The 22,948-nt window shown below is 28.6% G+C and overlaps 1 protein-coding gene across 17 annotated transcripts in view; it reads right to left on the bottom strand.

The window, feature by feature from the left end:
* Positions 1-3,468: 3,468 nt before the first annotated feature.
* Positions 3,469-22,948, bottom strand: part of LOC129940273 (polypyrimidine tract-binding protein 3) — a 768,555-nt gene continuing 749,075 nt past the window's right edge. For all 17 annotated transcript variants that reach the window (XM_056049404.1, XM_056049544.1, XM_056049470.1 and 14 more), the window contains 3 exons: positions 10,987-11,203; positions 5,093-5,170; positions 3,469-3,842 (listed from right to left, as the gene is read on the bottom strand). In XM_056049404.1, coding sequence (XP_055905379.1) covers positions 3,710-3,842; positions 5,093-5,170; positions 10,987-11,203 — 428 coding nt within the window. In that variant the 3' untranslated portion in view covers positions 3,469-3,709. The remainder of the gene's footprint in view (positions 3,843-5,092; positions 5,171-10,986; positions 11,204-22,948) is intronic.

Genomic DNA, 22,948 nt, shown 5'->3' with positions numbered 1-22,948 from the left:
TTATTATTATTTGAGAGCAAGTGGAAAATGATATCTCTTTAATTTGATTTGTTTTGTTTGTTTTTGTGTTTTTTTTATTCTTTTTTGTTTTGTTTGATTTTTTCATTAAAACTAATTAACTTTGTTCTTTTATTTGTTTGTTTGTTTTTCTTTCATTCAATAAAAATTTAAATAAAATAAATCTTAACTGGGCACATCTAAAGTATATTTCTGCAAAACAACTTTATCTACGTTTATTTTTTTTTGTTTTGTTCTAAACTAAGTTAAGATAATTATAATTATAATAATAATAAAAAATATGTTTTTTTTTATTTCAATCGTAAACTAACAAATATATATTTTTCCTTCTTGTAATAATTCAAACAATTTGATTCTTTTTTTGTTTTATAATTAATTTTAACATAACAATTTATTTATTTTTTACTTTATCAATTTTAATACTTTTTAAGATGAAGAAAAAAGAAAAACAATAGAATTATTTATTTAATTTTTACATTTATAGGATAGTTATAGGGGGGTAGGATAAAGTCATAGACATTTATATAAGTAGGTATGTAGTATGTATGTAGATATAGTTGATACAAGTAGCAACAAAACTCTAGATAGTATTATTATTGTTCAAATATTTATGTTAAATATAGTTGTTTGCTTTTCTTTTTGTTCAAAAAAGATGTCTTGAGTAAAAGTGATTGTGTATGTATTTTGAATTAAGAAAAATTTTAAAGATGTATTTTTTTTTTATTTTTAAGAGAAAAAGGAAATGTTTTTTGTTTTTGTTTGCTTTATTTTTATTTACTAAATTTTGTTTTCAATTATAAATATCACCTTTTTCTTGTGTATTCTTTTAATTTTATTATATATTTAATTTCATATGTATTTTTGTTTTTAAACATTTTATATAATTTACACATTGATATTGACATTTTTTTTAAATTTCTTTTATTTTATTAAAACTTGGACCCTATTTAGTTTTAATGATATTTATATATAAACAACATATAGTTTATTCAGCTTTTGTTTTTTTTTATGTTTGTTTTATTAAAAACGCAAACAAGACAATTTTTATGTAAAATAAAAAAAGAATTATGTAAAAATGAAGATACTGGCATTTTGCAAAAGTAGGAACTTTTTTTATTTTATAAAAACAAAAAATTAATACAATTTGTATAAAAAAGAAGAGCAATATTTAAATTATAATTTATTTTTCCTTTTTCTCTTTGTGCCTTAATTTGTTGTTCTTGTTGTTGTTTGTTTAAAGAAGAAAAATACTGTTTTAATAAAAAAACAACAAAATTTTATGCTGAAACAATAAAAATATAGGTATATACATTTTGTTCTTTTTTATATAGGTCCTTTTATATTTTTACGATTTGTTTAAAACTTCCACAATAACTTTAAATAAAATACAAAAACAAAAATAAAATATTCTAATCTATACTGGTTGTGTACACATTTTTCTTTTTTCTATATATTTTCGGCTTTCTCTTGTTTTATGTTTTTTATTTTTATTTTCAATGATATTTAAGTATATTTTTTTGTTTTTTTTAATTTTAAAGTAACGATTTTTATGTTTTATTTAAGTTAATATATATTTGTTTTTTGAAATATACAAAATTGAATATTTTTGTTTTGTTCATTCTTGTATTTTTAATTTTCTTCTATATGATTGCATGCTACTATGTAGAAAATAAAAATATAATATAAATCTATTTGTTCATTTTTTGTTTAATAATACTTTAAATGTAACAGCTTTGTTAAAAAATAACCGTATGCGAATTGATAAAAATTGATAATAATTATAAAAAAATAGTAATACACATATTTTAATATTTTTTTTTGTTGAAAAAATGTTCTGTCTAATTTTAACAATTTTTATTTTTGTTATTTTTACATATAAAATAAAAATGTACGTTTATATTTGAGACAAAAATTTACATGTATTTGTGTTTTTCTTTTGCTTGTGTGTATCCGATTGTTTTGTTTTTTGTTTTTTGTTTTTAATTAATAATTATTTGATCATCGAAAAACTACAGTAAATATACCTACATAATTTGTTATAACTAATTGCTGCTTATGTCTATGATTCATTTCTCTTAATATTTCACATTTTATTAAAATTAACCTAACGATTAATGTTTTTTCTTAAATTAAGAAAAAAACAAAACTCACTTGAGTTTTTGTTTATATATTTATTTTGAGATTATTATTTTACTGATTGATATATTAGTTTAGGATTTTTGTTTTTTTAAAAAACCTTCATTATCATCTTTTACTTATTTTCTTTTTTTGTATTTTAGTTTAACTCTAGATTTTAACAAAATTAAGCGCTTGGTTTAAAAAAGAAAATTAAGTTTGAATTAAAAAATATACACATATATCTGATTAAATGTTTTGAATAAATACAAAATACATTTTGTCTTGTATTAAAATGTATATTTTTTGTTCATGTATAAATATAACTTCAAAAGTCTTGGGATTGTATTTTCTTTTTTTTTTTGTTAATTTAAACTTTATTTTTGTTTTTGTTTTATTTAAATAAATTTTTATATATAATATGTAATTATAACTTTAGTGACTTGATTGTATTTCATCCATTTATCTTTATACTATTTTTGTGTTTTGTTTTTTTAAATTTTAGTTTTTGTTTTGTTTTAACAATTCAAATTTATCGTTGGGATAAATATTTTTCTATTTCTTTTGAAATCGGTTTGTTTGTTGTTGCAAAATTTGCAAACTCTGTGTATTTTTTTTTTGTTAAATTGTTAAATATTTTTTGTGGCTGTCATCTTGACTTAAGCATTAATTTTCAATGTTTTTTGTTTTGTTTTCTTTTCAATTAAAATACATTCATAAAATATGTATTTTCTTATATTTTGGTTGTAAAAATTATCAAAAAATCAGTTTTTTGCATATTCCATTCTGTCTGTCTTTCTTTTTTAAAATTCTTTTTTTGTTTTTTAATTTTATTTTTGTGACAGTGATTTCAGTTATTTTGAATTTAAATTTTTTTAAATGTAAATTGTTTTTGTTTTTATTTTCTTACTTAAAAATTACATTGAGACATTTATATAATAATATATATTTGATAATATTATTTTTTGTTTTGTTTTATTAATAATGCTCCTTTCTTCACAAATATATCTACGTCAAAATGTCAAATATATATATATATATATATAATTATTTATATAGATGTATATCTACATAAAGTTTTTTTTGTTTTTTTTTAATACATTAGATTTACATTTAAATACGAAACTCTTGTTATTTTATTAATTTCAAATTGTATATTTAAATATAGTATATGTATAGATATATATGTATATCTCATTTGTTTATATAGAAAGTATTTTTTGTTGTTGTTGTTGAATGTCTGTGCGATATAATTTTGTTTTTTTTTTATATTTATTCTTTTATTTTTTTTGTTGAAATTTAAAATTTTGATTTCATAAAATTGGATTGAAAATATTATTTTTATTTTTGTGTTTTTATTTTGTATGCGCTTTGATGACGGGCTGCTTTTACAGAGATTTTGACATCTTCATCGTTAGGTTATGAGCTTTCCTTTGAGTTTTGAGAGATTGTTTATTTGTTTTTTTTTTTTAAAGTTTTTGTTTTTAACTGCTGTGGTAACACTGTCTTCTGTAGGTTCTTCTTTATTAATTTGTTGTTTAAATTGTTCTTAGGAGAAAGTAGTAAAAATTATCACTTAAATATTTGACTTTGAAAAGCTGACACGTAAATGATTTGACTCGGAAAGTTGATGGTTGTGCATTTTAATAAGAGCTAATACGGCTTCTTCGACAGATGAAAGCTGTAGGAGGGCCATTTTGCGGTCCTTACTGTAAATAAAAAATAAAAGAAGAAAAAAATGATATTATAATGATTGCTTAAAATAAAAATATTAATTAATTAGAGAAAAGTTATTGCAAAATTAAAATGCAGGCGGAAAAGCGATACAAAATTCTAGTATTGCAAAAATACTTAAAAATGTCACTCTTTTGATAAGTTTTGATTTCTTTAATAATTCAAATCCAATATTTCTTTATCACGTCAGGATTTTTATTTTTTCTAAAGTTCTAAAAAAGTACAAACATAAGGCTTTGAAGTAGTTTTTATTTGAATACAATTTGTGACGATTTTATAAATTCATAATCCCTATCTTCAATGTTCACTTTAAACGTTTATTGTAGTTCAGAAAATTAGAATAATACTGCCTTAAATAATTCTTTATTTATGTTAAAAAGAAACAACAGTGTGAAAGTAATTTTTTTTGTAACGAATCCGTTGTCTTAACAAAGCTATCACATTAAGTTTTTGAAATTTCAAAAACATAGTTAAAAAAGAATTAGGATTAAAAATAATCAGTTCAAATTAATGTCATAGTTTTTTTTTGTAAAGTTGTGCAGCCTTCATTTTAAGGTTTTTTAAACCTTCGTATTAATTATAAATAAATAAATTATTGGCCCAACAGTCCGTTAATAACTAGTGACTGAGAATCCTCAACCAATTTCTGTGTGCGAGAAATGTTGTCAGGGTTAGATAGGGGACCTACAGTTTTAAGCCGATTCTAATGGCTAATTTGAGAAAGCATTTTTTAAAAGTCAACAGCTCGCAAGAGGTAAAACAACTTTACATGGCACAAGCATGCTCTGAACTCCAAACTTCTGGCATGACAGTCCAACGCACTAGTCATCACTCCACGGGTACTATTGCTACGTAAGAACTTATAGGTATTGAAAATTTCCAGGAACTTAGCAAGATACTAAAATGATTTAAATTTTAGCTTGAAGGCAAAGATATGTACTTTGCAAAAGCAGGTTTTGGTTGTCCCTAACATTTTTTAAAGGGCATATTTTATGAAAATTATAAAAAAGGCAATATTCGAATTCAAGACGACTGAATTCTTTAAAGAGAAGGATTAAGTTTTTTTTAGGATTAACCAATTTTGTCAAACAGTGTTTATTTAATAAAATTAAAATATTTAAATATACAATGGATTTAATATAAGAATTGAAAAAAAGCATGTATAACAATTTTTGACACATAAAAAAAATATAAACTTTTAGTTAAGTAAATAAAAAATACTTACGGAAAGAATTTGAAAGCTTTAACTTCGAAATTATTTGTTGTGAAGGCTTCTTTGATGTCTTCCTCTGTACAAGATGCTCTAAAATGAAAACAAAAAGAATACAAATATTAGGAATACATTTTTTTACAATTATTAAAATATTTGTTTTCTTAATAAATTTTAATTATCAATTAATTGCATATGTTGATTTTTAGGTTGTTCGAGTCAGACTTGTGGAGTACTTAATTTCTTCAGCATTTCTTTTATAAGTTCTTTAAGTAGAAGAAATAGGTAATACTTAGGATTTATCCATTTTGCAGTTTCAAAAGTATAGGGCTGGAATTTGACATCATTCAAATTAAGATGTTAAACCAATTTTTGTTTTTTTTTTTTTCAAATGAAAGTCTGACATTTACGAAAGTGCATCACACAATGCATACAAATTGTTAAAACCCATTACAAAAATTGGGAGTCTGCAACAGCGTCATATCGTGCTTTGAGAGGAGATTATGGTTTACATAATTATCTAACTACGTTAGCAATTGGCAAAATTGTGAAGAAATTTGAGGAGACTGGATTGGTTACAGATTGTGTAAGGACTGTGCATCGTCGTTTCGCTCGTACCACCGAAAATATCGCTGCTGAAGGTGAAATTATTGCCAATATTATAGTCTAGCTTACACAGCAACTAAAGCCATCTGACCATTCAAAACGTTGTAAATACGTCGAAGGGGTGCTTGAACAACAGGCGGTGGACTGCGATTTTTCGAACAAATTTTTTTTCAGCGCCAAAAGACATTCATCTCTCGGTGGGTATATTAATAAACAATATTCTCGTATTTGGGGTTCTGAGAAATCTCAAGTAATCGAAGGGAGGCCATTACGTCTACAAAAATACACTGTTTGGTGCGTTTTTTGTTCAGGAGGTGTTATTAAACCTTACTTCATATCGAAAACGAAGATGGAACGGCTGTCTCCGTCAATTCGGAACGTTATAGTGATATGATAATCGACTTTTTTATGTCTGACATTGAAGTATGCGACTAGGAGAATATGTGGTTTCAACTAGACGGTGTTACTTGCCACATTAGTCGATCGAATATGGCTTTGTTGCAAGACATTTCCTGGGCGTGTAATTTCTCGTCGTCGACTGGCCACCAAGATTATGCGATTTGACACTGCTGCACTTTTTTTTTGAGCTAAGCGAAAGACCGTATTTATGCAGATAAATCTTTAACTTTTGAACACTCATAAACCAACATTCAACAAGTTATGGCTTAGATACCGCCCAATATGTCAACAAAAAATTGTAGAAAATTACCTCAAAGCAATCGATGCTTTCAACAATTTGCAAGGTGGTCATTTAAATGATTTTGTGTTTCACACATTATGTCAACGTTCCAACTTTTTAATAAAAAGAAATTTCATGAACAAAATATTTGATATAGTTATGTTTTATTTGCGTTTACTTTTAAAACCGCAAAATGGAGAAACCACAACTTCAGCCTTTGGGTACTTTCGTTTAAAAAAGATTGAATTATAACAATTCTTACAAGTATTTTGGTACGAAAAATAACATCAGGGTAGTACAAATATGAGTACTTCGCCAGAAGCTTATTAAGAAGAGGTACTTATTTTACAGTTTATAAGAAGGAAGTATTGGTCATTCAAAATAGGAAATTACTTTTCAAGTATTTGGAAGCATATAAGGTATATGTTTTTAAGATCTGAATTTGAATTATTTGACAATATTCCTAAGTACTTGATAAGAAAGAGGAAACACTTGAAATCACTATTTTTTCAGAATTTCAAGTACAAGTATCCTTTCTGACTACATTGGATTTGAATTTTGTTTCTTATTCAAAGTTCGAATAAAGGTTTCAAAATTGTTATTAATACGAATAGGACAAGTCGAACCGATTCCTGCAAATTAGAGAGAAGTTAAACGTAAAGTCCAAACATTGTTTACAGTGTCAGACTATGAAGGCGGATCGTAATGAAATAACTGTTTGCAAGTCATTTAAATAGCATTTTAGTTCAGGTGGAAGGGCGTTGATTACAATGTTAAAAATAATTTAAGGCCATTTTAAAAGTTGCTAACAAACCAGTCAAATACAGTTTAAAAATCGTTATCAATCCAGTAAATAGCCGTCAAGACCCAATGTACTTAATATTTATTGATAGGCGAGGTTCAAAGGGATGACCAATCTAAAGCTTCGTGAAGGCTTGAAATTGGCATTAAGTGTCACACCTATCCAAAGTTTGTCTCAATTTCTTCATATCGACATTGACTAAATTTAAAAACGTCTGCCGAAGGATATTAGAGCCTCTTTAATTTTGTCCAATCTCATTCACAGTCGGAAAGATATCTTTTTTTCTATAATTTAATTTATTGTCAAAAGACTATATTTATTTAGGGGAAGTAAATTTATTTGTTTAAGTAAGTGCAAAGGTATACAAACTATTATACAAAGTCTTCCTTTTTTTAAAAACTTTTATTCAAATAATGCAATGACATGGAACAAGACCAAAACTTTTTCCACTTTGTAAAACACTTCAAAAAAGAAAAAACAAACACCAAGTCAACTACTAACGGAAGTGACAATTTTATTTTTTGTTTTTTCTTTACACCATTTTTATGAATTGCAATGTTGATTAAGAATAGTCATAGTCACAGTAAAAAATAAAAGAAAAAATACAATAACTTTATCTAAAGAGTCTGTGAAAAGTTTACATCAAAGTTAGAAGTAGGTTCGTAGGAAGGGAGGTCTTCACAGGTAGGTTACCTCCAAATGTATTACCAACTTAAATAAAAGTACCTTTCAGCTCTCAACGAAATCCTGGAACTAGGACAAAACAAAAAATGAAATACAAAAATAAGAAGGACAACACAAAAATAAAAAATTAAAGAAGGAAAACAAAAACAGAAGAAGAAATTCAAATTTCTCATCAAACCTATCTATCTTCTTTCTCTAGACCAAAATCAAAGTTTTTATTTTTCCTGTGTCAGTCAGGAGAGGGTGACTTTACTGTTTCTTATTTTATATATATTTTTGTATTTTATTTAAGAACTTGAATTTTATTTTTGTCTTTTGCTTTAAGGATTTTTCGACCAAATTTAATAGGCTTACAGGGTGTTTGTAGTTCAAAATGGCGACAAACGTCAACCGTTCTTGACATTTCAAAGGCAAAGAAGAAATAGCTTGCACGTCACTTTTAAAGCCTCTTGTGTCAATTTTTAAAAACTACGTTTTATCTTTATAAAAAGCTTTTGATTTCAGCAAAAAGGGAATACTAAACTTCTATGACAAACAATAGGGGTAATACGTGCATAATTTCGATTCTGAATTATTATTCAGCTGTCAATTCAAATGTCACTGGGAAAAGTGCTGCCAATGCTATTTAAAATATATATATTGTTATTTGAAACTGATAAAAACAAACGCAAATAAATGCACATAATTTATCACCCTGTCGAAAGTTGTTATGATTTTTGAAAACGTTATTATTTTTCGACACTGTAACGAAATTATTCAACATAAGACATGACATTTTGTGTGCCATGGTATATGAATATCAAAATTGTATTCTTCTGTCATATATTTTTAACACTTATCAGTTATTTAAATCATATATGTCACTTTTGGTGTTATGTTTAGTCTTTTGTCAAATTTTACATCACTAGAAATAGTTTTATCATAAACAAGTTTCAATAAATATTCGAACTGTCATTTTGTTTATAAATTCCGTGATAAAATGATGAGAAAAAGTGATGCCATACAAAGACTCGTAGTTGTCAAATCAAATGCAGCTAAGAAAAGAATTACAAAAGAAAAAAGAATGCAAACTCATCGTAATATCGGACTTGGCTTTGACTTTTGGAAATTAATTTAAATGTCATTTCTTTGTTAGGGTCTTTTTAACATTTGTCATACTTTTTTCTTTTTAAAGGAATAATTCGATTTTAGCCTTGATTTCTTTTGTACAAACTGATACAAAACCTAACTTAAGATTCTTTTATTCAGCATTTATAACATTTGTCACCAATTTGAAAAAAATAACTTTAATTTTTAATTGAAGAATACTGGTGCTACTAAAAGTCTATTACAAGGAAACCTCCTTTGGAAGTAGATTGTTCCGTAAAACAAATGTTTCAGCTGTCAAATTTAAGTGTCACTACGACAAAAAAGTACTTCTACTTGAAAAACAGACTATGTCAAAAATAGTAAAGTTGTAAGGACAGCAATTCAATTGACAGCTGTCCAATTTGAAACCATAAGAAAGGGTTGTATCAAAGCTATGTCAAATGAAGTTTATTTAAAAAAGTGCTGCCAACTCCCTTTTTTTTATTAAAATTTATATGAAAAGTAGGAAACATATTCGATGAATTTGGTACAATTTTTGAATTACAAACCGAAGACAGTGGTTTTCAAAATATTAAACTTGGGCAGCAAAATAAAAACCATGTTTTTGACCGAGACCATCTTAAGAGCTGACATTTTTGATCTCAAATTTATAATCTCCCATTGGATTAAAATAGATTGTATATTAGACAGTTATGAATTTTGTATATGAATTTGTATAAAAATTGAGCTAGACTGACTTTAATTCAGTAAAGAATATATCAAAAAGTCAACCTTGTCCAGGATTACTCCCTTTCACAATCTAATTGGAAAAAATTTCGACAGATTTTCAAATCTTTGATTCGAAAGTCTTCTTTATGAAATCGGGAATTATTGTATGCAGGTAGGATACAGCTAAGCAATATCAAATGTTGGTTACAAAGTTATGTCCTATCCATAACACCTTGTTTTTCAAAATCCAAAATGCAAAGAGGAAGTGCGTCGTCGCTCGTAGTCGGTTTTGTCATCGCTGTTGTCATCAACTGTGGTTGAATCATCGAACTGAATTTCCTGGAAACTTTTCGTTGGTTGTAAAACTTTAACAAAAAGCTACCTTTTTGAATAGAAAGGATATGAGATTATATTTCGTAAAGGTACTTACGATACTTACCTACCAATATTTTAGCCCTTCTATTCGTTTAAAAACTCAGACTTTCTGTCCGAAAATTGTTGGGTCTTTTGGTCTTTACATATACGAGTCGAGTACTTATATATCTATTCATATTTTGTGTGTGTGTGTGTGTCTTTGATTGATAAAATAGATGAAGATGAATTTAGTACAAACAAAAAAGATTTTTAATGTTCATTCGTCCCACAGGGAGAAGGACGACATCACAAGGCTTTTGTTTCATAAGTCTCTTGTATCAAGATTATAAGAGTATTTCTTTGGGCACTTTGAGAAGCTTCATTTAATCCTCTCAATTTAGTTTCGTTTTTTGTCTTTTTTTTGTAACCTTTGTATCCTTTATTCGACATTGGAATGATAAAAGTTGTTCGTCGTCATTGTCATCGAAGAAAAAGAAATAAAAGACCTATCCATTTATATTTAAAATAGGCTAAAGGGTTTACCTGAAGCGCATTAGGATTTTTCAGCGAGTATCTGCGTGAGGTATGAAGGGGTTTGAAATCTTGAACAAAAAAATCCATCATTGCCAGAATGACCGTTTGCAATTCAGCATGATGGTTCCTTTTATTTTGTTCTTTCTTTCATTTAAGCTTTTTATGAAGAAAGCCGGTAAGAGGACAGAAAGGTTAAAAAGTTGTTTAGAAAGAAGAAAAAAAATTACAAAAGATTGTTCAAGGGTTAGATAGGGGGTGGAAAAATGTCGCGAAATGATTGTCCTTACTCTGAAAAATAAATATCTTTAAAGAAAATTAAGGTTTCATTGAAGTAAGTTTCCTAATTTGGGTAATAACCTTAACAGATTTTTCTATATTTTGGATCTTAAATTTTAGGTAGTTAAGATAATTAAAGTAGAATTGCAAACAAAAACAAAAAAAAAAAATACTTACGGAATGTTACTTAAATGCAATGTGGCCGATGGTGGGTAGATATTTTGATAATTTTTACTGCCTGGTTTTTTGAATCTATGCAATGGATTCTGTGAATAGTCACGTGTTAAGCCAGCATCAGGTTGGCCTTCTTTTGGTAATTGCACAGCTTGATGCTTACTAGCCATGACACGTATCGATTTACCCCATAGACGCAATTTATCGAGATGAGTCATTGCTGAAAAGAACAAAAATATAAAATATGTTAAAAAAGTTAATAAGTTTTTTTTTCAAAGAATACTAAGTTCAAATAGGGTAAGATACGTAACATAATTGAGCTATTTTCTTTTGAATTCAATGGCTTCCAAGCTCTTGTCAGCTTTAATTAATTTTTTATTTAGCGTTATCTTATTTTTTGTTCCCCCAGTCTCTTGGGGGACAAGCCTTCCAGCTTCAGAATTTACATTAAAATTTTATTATAATTAATAGAAATGTGTGTTTTTTTTCGAAAAATAAATGCTTCAACTACAGAACACATCACTCAGCTTTGGATTTGGAAGCCTTGAGCTGCAAGATTTCGTTTTTCCAACGTCAGTATCAAAAATTAGTTTTTTATTTTAAGAGTATCGGAGGAAAAACGGAACCCTGTGGTACACAAGCATTTATTTTCTATAAAGAATTTTGGAATGGTGTTTTAGTGCTTACTTTCATATTTTGGATTCTAAGTAATGTAGGAATTCCATAACCGGCTTACTGAGCTATTTCAAATTGATTCATCAAAGTTGATCATTTAAACATTGAGACATTTTTTAAATGCAATTTATTTCTATATTTTGTTTTTCTGACCTTATATTTAAAAGAAAACAAAGAAAAAAAGTCTTACAAGATAAAATTAAGTTTTTTTCCTGGAACTATCTGAACTTCAAACAAGCTTTAAAGAACCAAAGCCATAACTATTCGAAATCCTTAGTCTTGCTCATTTGAGTCGTATTGAGTAGTTTTGTTAACCCATAAATATTAATTAAGGTGGAAACACAGTGCGAGCTTTAGAAAAAGATTAACTGGCCATAAGTTTTTGAATGATTAAATGGTAGGAACACGCAGAATTAAGTTTAGCATTCCACATTCTTAATGTGCCGTTGAAAATATGATCTCTACACATATTACAACGAGTGAAATTAACATACGAAATTTTTGAGAGAGGGCAATGCAACTAAAGAAGATCATTTTTAAAAATATTTTTTCAACAGAAAGTTTCTTATAAAAATATCGGTGAGGCCCCGAAATCCATAGAAAATTGTCGTGATATAAATGTTTTGGTCATACTTCTATGACTTTTTATTTTAAAAGTTATTTTTGGGTTCTGTTTAAAGGATCCTGCATAAATTCGTAATTTTTGAGCTATTTAATAGATAATACAAGATAAAGTACAAGCTATCAATTATATCCATATCGAGATTTTATAGATCACTGACAATTGCAGGAATAATCATTTCTAATAGTTTGCAGAAGCTTTAAAACAGGAGAAAATCATGGAATTCCAAAACCATTCAATCACTCAGAGCTAAGACATAAAAATTCAAACTGATTTTGTCGAAGTTTGTTTTTTGAAGAAATCAAAAAAGGACTTTGAGGAATAAGTTATAAGCTGAACATTTATCCTAAAAGCTTTCACACAATAACTCTTGATACAAGAGTTAAATTTAGACAAACAAACACTTTTGGAGTGTTGTATACCTACGTCACAATATTCGAATATGTATATTCTAGAAACAAATATTTAAAATGATATTAACCCCGAGGGTAATGCTATAGGTCATAGGTATAGCGCAATACCGAGCAAGTACACTATAAATGCTATCCAATAAACGTCAGAAATTATGTTTGCTTTCAACACTCCCAAGAGTCACAGTCAAAATCAAAACTCCCGCCGCACTGATTGCATATTCTCTTCTTCGTTTATATGTATATAAATCCATATATAGGTGTACTATTTATATGCAGAAGCTTATATACATGCATATCTTTCGCATGCAGCAAACGAGTCCTGAGTCCTTTATGTATGCATGCATTTATATATAGTACGTAAACTATACCTAGTACCTATACTAACTATGTGTATATAAACTATATACGATGTACTAGATAGATATAGGTCCTTAAAGAGCGAGTTGGAAGAAGTAAAAATAAAAATTTCAATAACGGAATCCTATTAATTTTAATTAAATTAAATGCTCGGAGTGTGTCTGCCAGGTTCGTGCGAATTCATTTCGATGATGAATTCCGCGCCACCTCTCCAACCCTCTCTCCATCCCCCAACTTTCGTCTGATCCTTCGTAATATCTATAAAACCATTGCAGCCTGCCATCACCATGCCATACCAGCCATGTAAAGAAGAATAAAGAAGGTACCTAGATATATAAGTTGTATAGACACCCAAGTGAACTTTTGGAGAAGGTAGGTATAGGATGATAAGGGTGTTGAGAATTTGCATGCAAATATCCTTTATAATCGGATTGCATCACAGAGAAAGGTAAACATACGCAACGAATAGCAAAAATTAAACACAGATCCATATACAAAAATATATAGTATTCTCATCATCATCGAACCGCTCTCTCTCTGATGTACCTTATAACGTATCTACGTTGGCTATAGGTATAGGGAAATATCTGTGATACAGCTGAGCTGGGACCAAATCGAATGTTAGTTAATTTTATATTACCGCACATCCACCACCGCTTCCACTGATATCCTTACGGTTGCCCGTGCGTTGTCCATCAATACCGAAGGATGCATTAGTAGTAATAATTCTGAATAATAAGCGCAGCTAGCGCCATCCATCCACCACTCTTCGCGGCAGAAGCTTGGTTAATTATGCAAAACTAAAGCTGTTTCATACGCAAAAGTTTCACCACCATCCGAAATAGAAGAATCGATTTCATGCAAGTTTAATACAATATTTTTAAAAATCACCTGGTTTGGAGAATTTTGATAAAATGTATAAACATTTTTTTTTGTTAATTAAGGGAATTTGCAACCGGTAAGTTTGCTAAAGTTTTAGTTATTGATTCATTTACAGATGTTCGAAAAATTCCAGTCTTAAAAGTTTTCTGCAGCAGATGCAACAAACTGATGGTAGTATCGATAGCAAAAGAATTGATATCGAAGAGCAAGAGTATTGGTAGGATAGATGGCGAACAATTTTCTGAGAAATTTTGTTTGAAACTGAAAATTGTTGGGATATTATAGACTATCCAGAAGTCGCTAGTTAGTTGATGCAATTGTTCGGAAATAGTGTACAACAAATTAATAGTGAAATATAAAGTTGTTCGAACAAATTTAATTTGACATAATTAGTTTAATGTTAATTACACAGGTCGACAAAGTTGCGTTCTTTTCTGTTCCACAAACAAGTTAATAATTTTTTAAAGGACTCAGATGTCCTTAATATGAATCCTACCATTAAATTTTTCTATCTTGTAAAGTTTTTAAACAATGCCTATTTAAAAAGGTAAAAACAACGACAAGAGGGATTTTTTAAGGTTAATTTAAGACTCAAAACAAGTCGAGGGCTTCTTTAAGGTTAATTTAAGACTCAAATAATTCTTCAATTCTTAATAATGAATTGTGTGTCGATTTTGAAAAGTACATATCTTTTTTCTTTAGCTACAATTTGCTTGATTTTTTGGAAGTTGTCATGAGTTTTGAGTCTTTACTTAACTCCATATGAAGTTTTGAGCAAACAATACATTTTATATTTTTATAGTTTTAAAAAATAAGTTTTGGAGTTAATGTTTATGGCTGATTACGATTCCAAACTTTAATGTTAACTTTTTCTCAAGTTTTAAAAATACCCGTTTCCAACCTTTTTTTTATATGCGTATGTTTTTAAAACTTGATATAATACAATTGTTTAGACAACAGATTCGTTACAAAAACAAAACTTATTTTTAAACCGTTTAAACTTAGCATAAAATATTTAGTGTGAAGTCCTACAATTTATGAAGATTTTTCGAATATCATTTAAAATTATATAAATATTGAACGAAGGGATCAAACATTTGGAAAAACAACACGGATTTATTAAAAAAAAACTAATTAATAAATATAGATTCCAGATTTTAACTATTTTCAAAATTAATTTTGAAAACTGTCATTGTTTTCATGATAAATTGGCACTTATATTGAAGATTGGAAGGTAGAAGCTAAGTTTATAGGTTACATGACGTTATCAATCAGCATCTCATTTAGATCTCATTGTGTTTTCCAGGGTGTGGTTGACGAGTGCCTAATTTTATCACCTTTTTTCTGTGGCCATTATTAAAAAACTTAGCTTGAAACAAACTTGCAAGCAGGTAGTTCGGATAAGATGTGTGGTAAATAGCACTTTTGACAAAGAAATGTCAATGTTCAACAAGGTTTTGTTCCTGGCAAGCAAATTGCACATTTCCCATAGGCTTCGATGGCCTTGATTCAAATCTGACTCCAATACCATTCAATCAAGTCAGGTTTTTTAAATAAAGAGTGATTTGTTAGCTATTATCTTTTTTGCAACACTGGTTTAAAAAGTTGACGCAAGTTTTGTGCTTTGTTTCGCTGACAAAAATCTTCAGTTTGGTCTATAATTTACCCTAGAATCGTCTTGCAACGCTTGCAAATTATTGAATATTATTATCAAAATGCGTGCTCTGTTAAGAAAGTCCATCGCGCGCTACTTCTAGCGAGCGACAAAGCTCATTTTTGGATCAATGGGTACGTACATAAATTAGCAGAATTGTCTATTTTGAAATGAATATAAGCCAGAATCATTGCAAGAGCTACCATCCAGAAAAAGTCACAGTTTGGTGCGGTTTATGGGCTGGTGGCATCATTGGACCGTACTTCTTCAAAGATGATGTGAATCATAACGTAACTGAGAATAATGAGCTCCCAAAATGCAAGAGTTTACTTGCTTCACATGTGGATTAACAAGGCGGTACCACATGCCACAAAGCACGCACAACAATGGACTTACTGATAGGCGAGTTCGGTGAACATTTTATTTCACGTTCGGGACCGGTCAATTAGTCGTCTAGATCGTGCGATTTAACGCTTGCTCATGTCTATACAGACAAGCTGCTTCAATTGGCGCATTTAAAGAAAACATTGCAGCATTTATTCATGAGATTTCACTTGCCTTTTATAAATCTTAAAGAAACTCTGAATCATTTATGCTAAACGGATTTTAACAGAAAAAAAGCAAAATACCTGACAGTAATTTTTGTTTTTGTACAGAATTCATGTTCTATAAACACCAAGTTGTTGAAATACATTGAAAAAATAAATGGGTATTTTTTAAATTAAAGCATCTAGTTAAAATCTAATCTTGAAGTCCAACAAAGCTGCTGGAAATTCCATCGCTGTCGAATTGTTCAAAGCAGCAGGCGATGATTTGGTAAGGAGTACGCACCAACTCATCTGCAAAATATGGTTGGAAGAACACACGACCAATAAGTGGAGTCTCAGCATAGTTCGCGCGAATCCTCAAACAATTAGAGCCTTTAAATTGCGCCAACTACAGTCACGCTCATCATCCCGGTTCTCATATATGATGCTGAGGCTTGGACCTTGGCAAGGTTAGATGAGAACGTTTTATAGGATGTTTCGAGAGAAAAATTCTCCATGTGATTTTTGGTCTCGTCTGCATTAATGAAGAGATGAGGAGAAGGTACAACGACACTGATCACTGAAATCACCGCTTCAGCCCGGAAGGTCTTTAAATTCCATGCCAAGGGACCAGTGGAGGCCGACAGCGACTCTGTTGACAAAACCCGGGTGAGAGAGGACTTTAAGCAACTTGGCACGCGAAACTGAAACAATAAGCAAGGAACCTAGGTGGCTGGAGACAAATGGTTGGTTTAAGCCCAGGTTTGATTTTTAGGAAAATCCTTCATTAAGGATCTCAGATAAGAGCGAAAAAAATATTTTATGAACGAAAATTGTGTCCAAACTAAGACTTCAATTAAAGCTAAATTAAAGAAAACAAACAAAATTACCAAACTCGACAATCCTAAATTGATTGAAAATAAATCAATGAAAATGAGTTTGGAATGGAACTTCAGCTCGTATTGGGATACAAATAAGTTGTTATGATTTTCAAAATCTAGAAAGAGTCTTTATTTTTATTGAGGTTTGTTAGTTTTTAAATCGTTTTTGTTATAGAGACATACAATTCAAAATTTGGTTATAAATGTCTAATATCTAAAACCCTTACAATTTGTTAAGTATAAGCCTTAAAATTCAAAACCCTTTTTTGTAGTTTATTTCGAACACAAAATCTCGCACTTAATAATTAATTCTATTTTTTAACTAGAATACTACAATCCCTTAATTTTGCATTTGCATTATGTTCGTTAAAAAATTAATTTATTTATTACTTTTTTTGTTATCATTAATTTGCAACAGATTTTAATGCACCAACTTATAAAATATTCATAAAGCTGCATTAATAACCAACCTACTTACATTACCATGCAACACTTCAACATTTATATGGTGTTGCAGCAGGTAGAAATGTTTTACTTAATTAAAATGACTTACATGACAATTATGTCCTTATAAATAATTACTTAAGAAAAATGTACAATATATGAACACAGTATTGATAATAATGAAAGTACAGCTCAACAATAATTCGAAGAATACAAAAATATTAATTTCATTTCCGAAAAGAAATTTAAAATCAAAGAATAGAAAATCCTAGTTAAATAAATTAACATAAACGCAAAGTCATCAGGATTTATAAATATCCCTGGAATATAAAAACCGGAAGGGTGTTAGGGTTAGTGGAAAAAGAGAGAGACATAGAGGAAAGGTATAGGGGTGTGCCTAGCTGCTCAAATAGCCCTTAATCTAAAAATGAAAACAATAATAGTATAAAGAAAATTTAATGTAAAATGATGACGTGGCTTTTCCGTCTGCACACCATCACTGACGTGTGCTGTTCTGTTTCTGACCGTTTACATTTTCCACAGGAATATCATCTATTATTCAAATTGTGTAGCGTTTACGAGTATGAAGCCAGGTACGAACGAGTAAGACCCAAATACAATATAAATCCCTAGCTAATTTTGTAATCCTGAGAATACGTTTTTTTGTGTTTGTATTTTTGTTTTCCAACTTCTGATGTGTGTAATGAGCCGAGATATAGAATACCTTTTTTAGTACAAACATAGAATTACATATACATATGTATATTTATGTGTGTACAGAATGGTAAAATAAAACCATACAGAAGGATTGTGTTCTAATTATAATGAAAGGATATTATAATAACCAGAATCTCTTGCCCTCTGCTATCCTTTTATCATTTTTTTTTCGTTGTTGTTGTTTTATTTTTGTTGGCTGTTGGGGGTTGCCATCAACCAGCGCTACCAACAACTCCAACCAACACGCCCCCTTATGCTAGACTTTTATTTTGTCATGGGGGTGAATATTAAATTATTTTATATTAATAAATGGACTCTCTACACACCACCAACGGAAGGATGTTCCTTTTTTGAATTTGTTATTTGTTACAATGTTTCGTTTTATGCATATATGGATAGCATATTGCTCATAGTTTTTTGTTTTACACTATTCCCCAAATGAAAATACTCTCAGGATTTTTGAAAAAGAGAATTGAAAATTAAGTAACTCTTTGCGGTTTTGAATAAGTTTCCGTATCATTTTAGACATAAAGGGTTTTTCAATTGGGATTTATGAATTTTGACAGGTGACTTCGCCAATGTTGTTGAAGCTTGAAAGTTAGCAAGGAGACTCAAAACATTAAGAAAACAAAGGCTGGTAAGCGACCCACACTGATTACTTCCTATCTTGCTTTAAAGCTTGTAGGTGTTCGTGTTGGGCTAAAAAAGTTGTCAGTTGAATTATTCTTAAAAATTTCAAAATAACCAACAATATTCTTTATATAAAGAAATAGTTTAGTTTGAAAATCTAGTTTTGTTTAATAGATTTTTAGTCCAAAACAAATTTTAACCAATTTTAGTACCATTGGATGAATGAAATTAATTTGAGAGATATCAAGAACCGAACATCAATTTTTACCAAATTTTCTTACTATTTTTTGTAGATTTTATTTTTTTATAAAAAACGAACTGTTGGATTTTTATAAGAAACTACTGAATATTGAAAACAATATTTTCTGTGAAATAAAAAGAGTTTTAAGACAAAAGTTTTAGTTTTAAAGAGCTATTTGAGTCGAAAGTAAATTTTGACCAAGTTTTAGTATTGTTTTTTGCAAGGTTTATATTTTTTGTAAAAAAAAAACTGTCAATTAGATTTTCCTCAAAATTTTACTGAATGTTGAAAAAAATATTCTTTAAGAGACGAAATCAGTTAAAAAATGTATACCTTAAAGTTTTGAAATGATATTTAAGTCTAAAATCAATTGTACCAACTTTTGTTATTTTTTTACGTTCTTAATTTTTTTGGAAAAAAAATATCAATTTGATTTTTCTCAAAATGTTACTGAATGTTGACAACAATATTTTCTAAAACATAAAATTAGTTTAAAGCCGATATCCCAAAATTTTGAAAAGTTATTTGAGTCGAAGACTATTTTTTACCAACTGTTAATAATTTTTGTTTGGTTTTTATTTTTTTGTTAAAAAACTATCTATACGATTTTTCTCAAAACTGTATCGACTGTTAAAAACAATATTTCTTATAAGATAAAAATAGTTGATAGCCATAATCTCAAATTTTTGAAGAGAAGATGTAAGAAAACTGTCTATTCGATTTTTCTCAATATTTCACTAAATGTTGAAAACAATACTTTTTATAAAATAAAATTATTTTGAAGCAATATCTCAAATTTTTGAAGAGATGTTTGATAAGAAAATCAATTTTTACGAACTTTTAGTAATGCTTTTTTAGGTTTTTATTTTTTGTAAAGAAAACTGTCAATTCGATATTTCTGAGATTTTTACTGAATATTGTCAATAATATTTTTTAAAAGATAACTATTTGATTCGAAATTCAATTTTGACGAACTTTTGTTAATTTTTTTAGGTTTTTCGATTTTTCTCAAAATGCTAATGAATGTTGACACCAATATTTTTTAGGAAATAAAATAAGCTTTAAGCCAATGTCTCAAAGTTTTGAAAAGGTATTTTAGTCGAAAACCATTTTTTACCAACTTCGAGCAATGTTTTTTAGGTTTTTATTTTTTATACAAAAAGATGTGAATTCGATTTTTCTAAACATTTTACTAGATGTTACAAGCGTTATTCTTCGTTGCATAAAATTGTTTTGGAGATAAAATATTTTTTTGTTCGTAAAATTTTCGAGGTGACAAATATTTGTTTTTTTTTTTTTTTTATCAGTTCCTTTGATTTATAAAAAAACGTCGCAAACTTACGGACGTACGAACATACATATTTTTAGAATAAAAAGTTCGCCTACAACAATATGGCGCAAAAGGTTGACAATGTTCATTTCTAGATAAATAAGTTATTGAAAATGATAAAAGACAATAACCAAAATTCTAATAATTAATTGACGACCAATTATCAACCTAAAAAGCTTTCGATAAGTGGATTTTGACTCGATAGTTTGAAGATCTTTGTTTTTCAAGATCATTTCATCCTTAAAGGAGCTTAAAACCCATGTATTGTTATATAATCGCCTGTTAAAACTACTGCAACGTCTTTTTATTCTTTTATCATTAAAGAATTATTTCAAAAGCATTGAATTTAAATTATATTAAAATTCCTTAAAAGAGTAATAAATTGTACATCAGCTTCGTAATAAAACCAATAAACTTAAGCAGCTCTTCTTTTAAGTTGAAATAAAAATAAAAAATAAAATTCAAACTGATTAAACATGGAAGCAAGTTGATGTACTCATACTTATATTATGTACATTTAAGAAGGATTTAATTTTTAAACAATTCAAGTCCTTTTTCGAGTTAAATATCTCACATCGTGTGTTACGTGTTAATTTACCAACAAAAATAACAAATAAAATAAGAGAAAAAGTACACAATCTTTGTGAGTTATTTAACTCATTATATCTGCCTCATTTCATTCAGTCGTCATGTTCATTAAAATTTAAATGAGTTCAGTAAACCGCAGTGTGGTGACATCAAGGTGTGTATCCTTCACAGGTAATTCTTCCTTTTTTTTTGTAGATATGTAGTGTAGGTTTATATATGTACTAGTAGTTGCAGGAAGTTGTTGTTGTTGTGTTTTTATCCACATACATATATATAAAGAGCATCCTGGCCAGACCATTGGCATATGTAGATGGTAGACACTCAATTCGCAGTTTCCGTTATGCGCTTATACACAGGAAACTGCAGTTTTCTTCCTGTCTCTCAATCATAGGTAAATAAATACACAAAATGAATGGAATTTTCAATTAAATTTCCGCATCCAACTCAGAAGTGTACCAAAAGAGTATATGAGAGGATGATGCACACGATGCACACCCGAAAATTGGTTTGGGAAATACAAAATTCAAAAAAAAAAAAAAACGATCCATCATCAAACCCGAGGGTCATCGTTGTCGATGTGATAATTGAAACTCTTATGTGTTTCCGGTAACAAAATATAAATTCGATTGAATCAGTTGTTATTTTTTCTTGTTGTTATATTGTTTTGTGGGTGTGGGTGTGGCTGTGTGTGTTTGTGTTGGTTTTTATTGCCCCCTGCAGGACATTATTTCCGAAATGTCCTGGCAATTAAATGCTTATTGTTGTAGTTGTTTGTCCCTTGAACTAAAAATATCAACAACAAAAGAATTTTTAAACTGAACCCTAAGGAAAAACAGGAATTTCTCTTTTATATTTATATTTATTATATATGTAAGCTTTCTATCCCACTGGAAATTGGAAAATATATATTTTCACAATAAACCAAACAAAAACAAAAACAAGGATGTACCTAGAAAGAAAACAAATCAGTAGAAGCTTTTGCTTTGTCCTTTCCTATTGCCCAGTAGGTATACCCTATCCAGCTATATAGGTACATATAACTTATTCTATTGCTGGTTAAAAGGAAAAATGTGCATAACAATAAATAAATCCCTTTTCCCTCATTGACACTTTTGTAATAGGGCTTACCTTGAATAAATAAAATAAAGGATTCAAATACTATAAGAATCCTCTTTTTCTCGTCTAAGCAAAGTAAAGCAAAGAATGTAACACAAAAAAGGACGAATTATTGCATATACTACATTATTATAGTCTATAAAGTAAACATCAGAGTGTTACCAACTGAGCTTTAATTATATAAATCCATGGAATTTTGGTGTTTTCTTGCAATGGTAATATTCCGTGTTTTGTATGAACATTTTTTTACTTAAGTAAGTAAGATGAAACAACACTTAAGTGAAAAAAATTCAATTATTTTGACGAAAATAGTTTTTCCAAAATTTTCAACACAAACATTAATAGCTTTTACAATAACTAAAACTTAATCATTGCTTGCAGATTGTTTCTTTGTTAAAAAGGAAAACAAAGAAAAAATTACACGACGATTTTAAACTATCATTATCATTCAAAATATGAGAATTGATTTTAACATTTTCTGAAGAGTCTTTCGGTAAACGTACATGTAAATGAATTTAAAAAAAAAAACGAAATATTGGATAGTAAATTTAAATTTATCTCAAAAATATTTAAGCAGGATATAGGATTTTCTAAGGGACATTAAGTTGCAAAGTCTAAAAAAACATAGAAAACATTGCACGGTAATATACTAACTTCAAATATTTAAAAAAAATATAAAAATGTTGTATGTTCAGTATTAAAACATACACTTTTGTATACGTTTTCTTGAGAAGGGGGGGGGGAACCAACAGGAGTAACAACAAGAATAATAAACAATAGAAAGGATTGTACGACAATTGTTCAAATACTTTAGCAAATACGTATTTAAGACTCTCTGAGGGATCAGAAAACATTAGTCAACCACTAATTACTAGAAATTAATAAATT

The sequence above is a fragment of the Eupeodes corollae genome, chromosome 1, assembly GCF_945859685.1.
Source record: "Eupeodes corollae chromosome 1, idEupCoro1.1, whole genome shotgun sequence".
Lineage (NCBI taxonomy): Eukaryota > Metazoa > Arthropoda > Insecta > Diptera > Syrphidae > Eupeodes > Eupeodes corollae.
The sequence above is the reverse complement of the archived record's forward strand: the minus strand, read 5'-3'. Positions and strand labels throughout refer to the sequence as shown.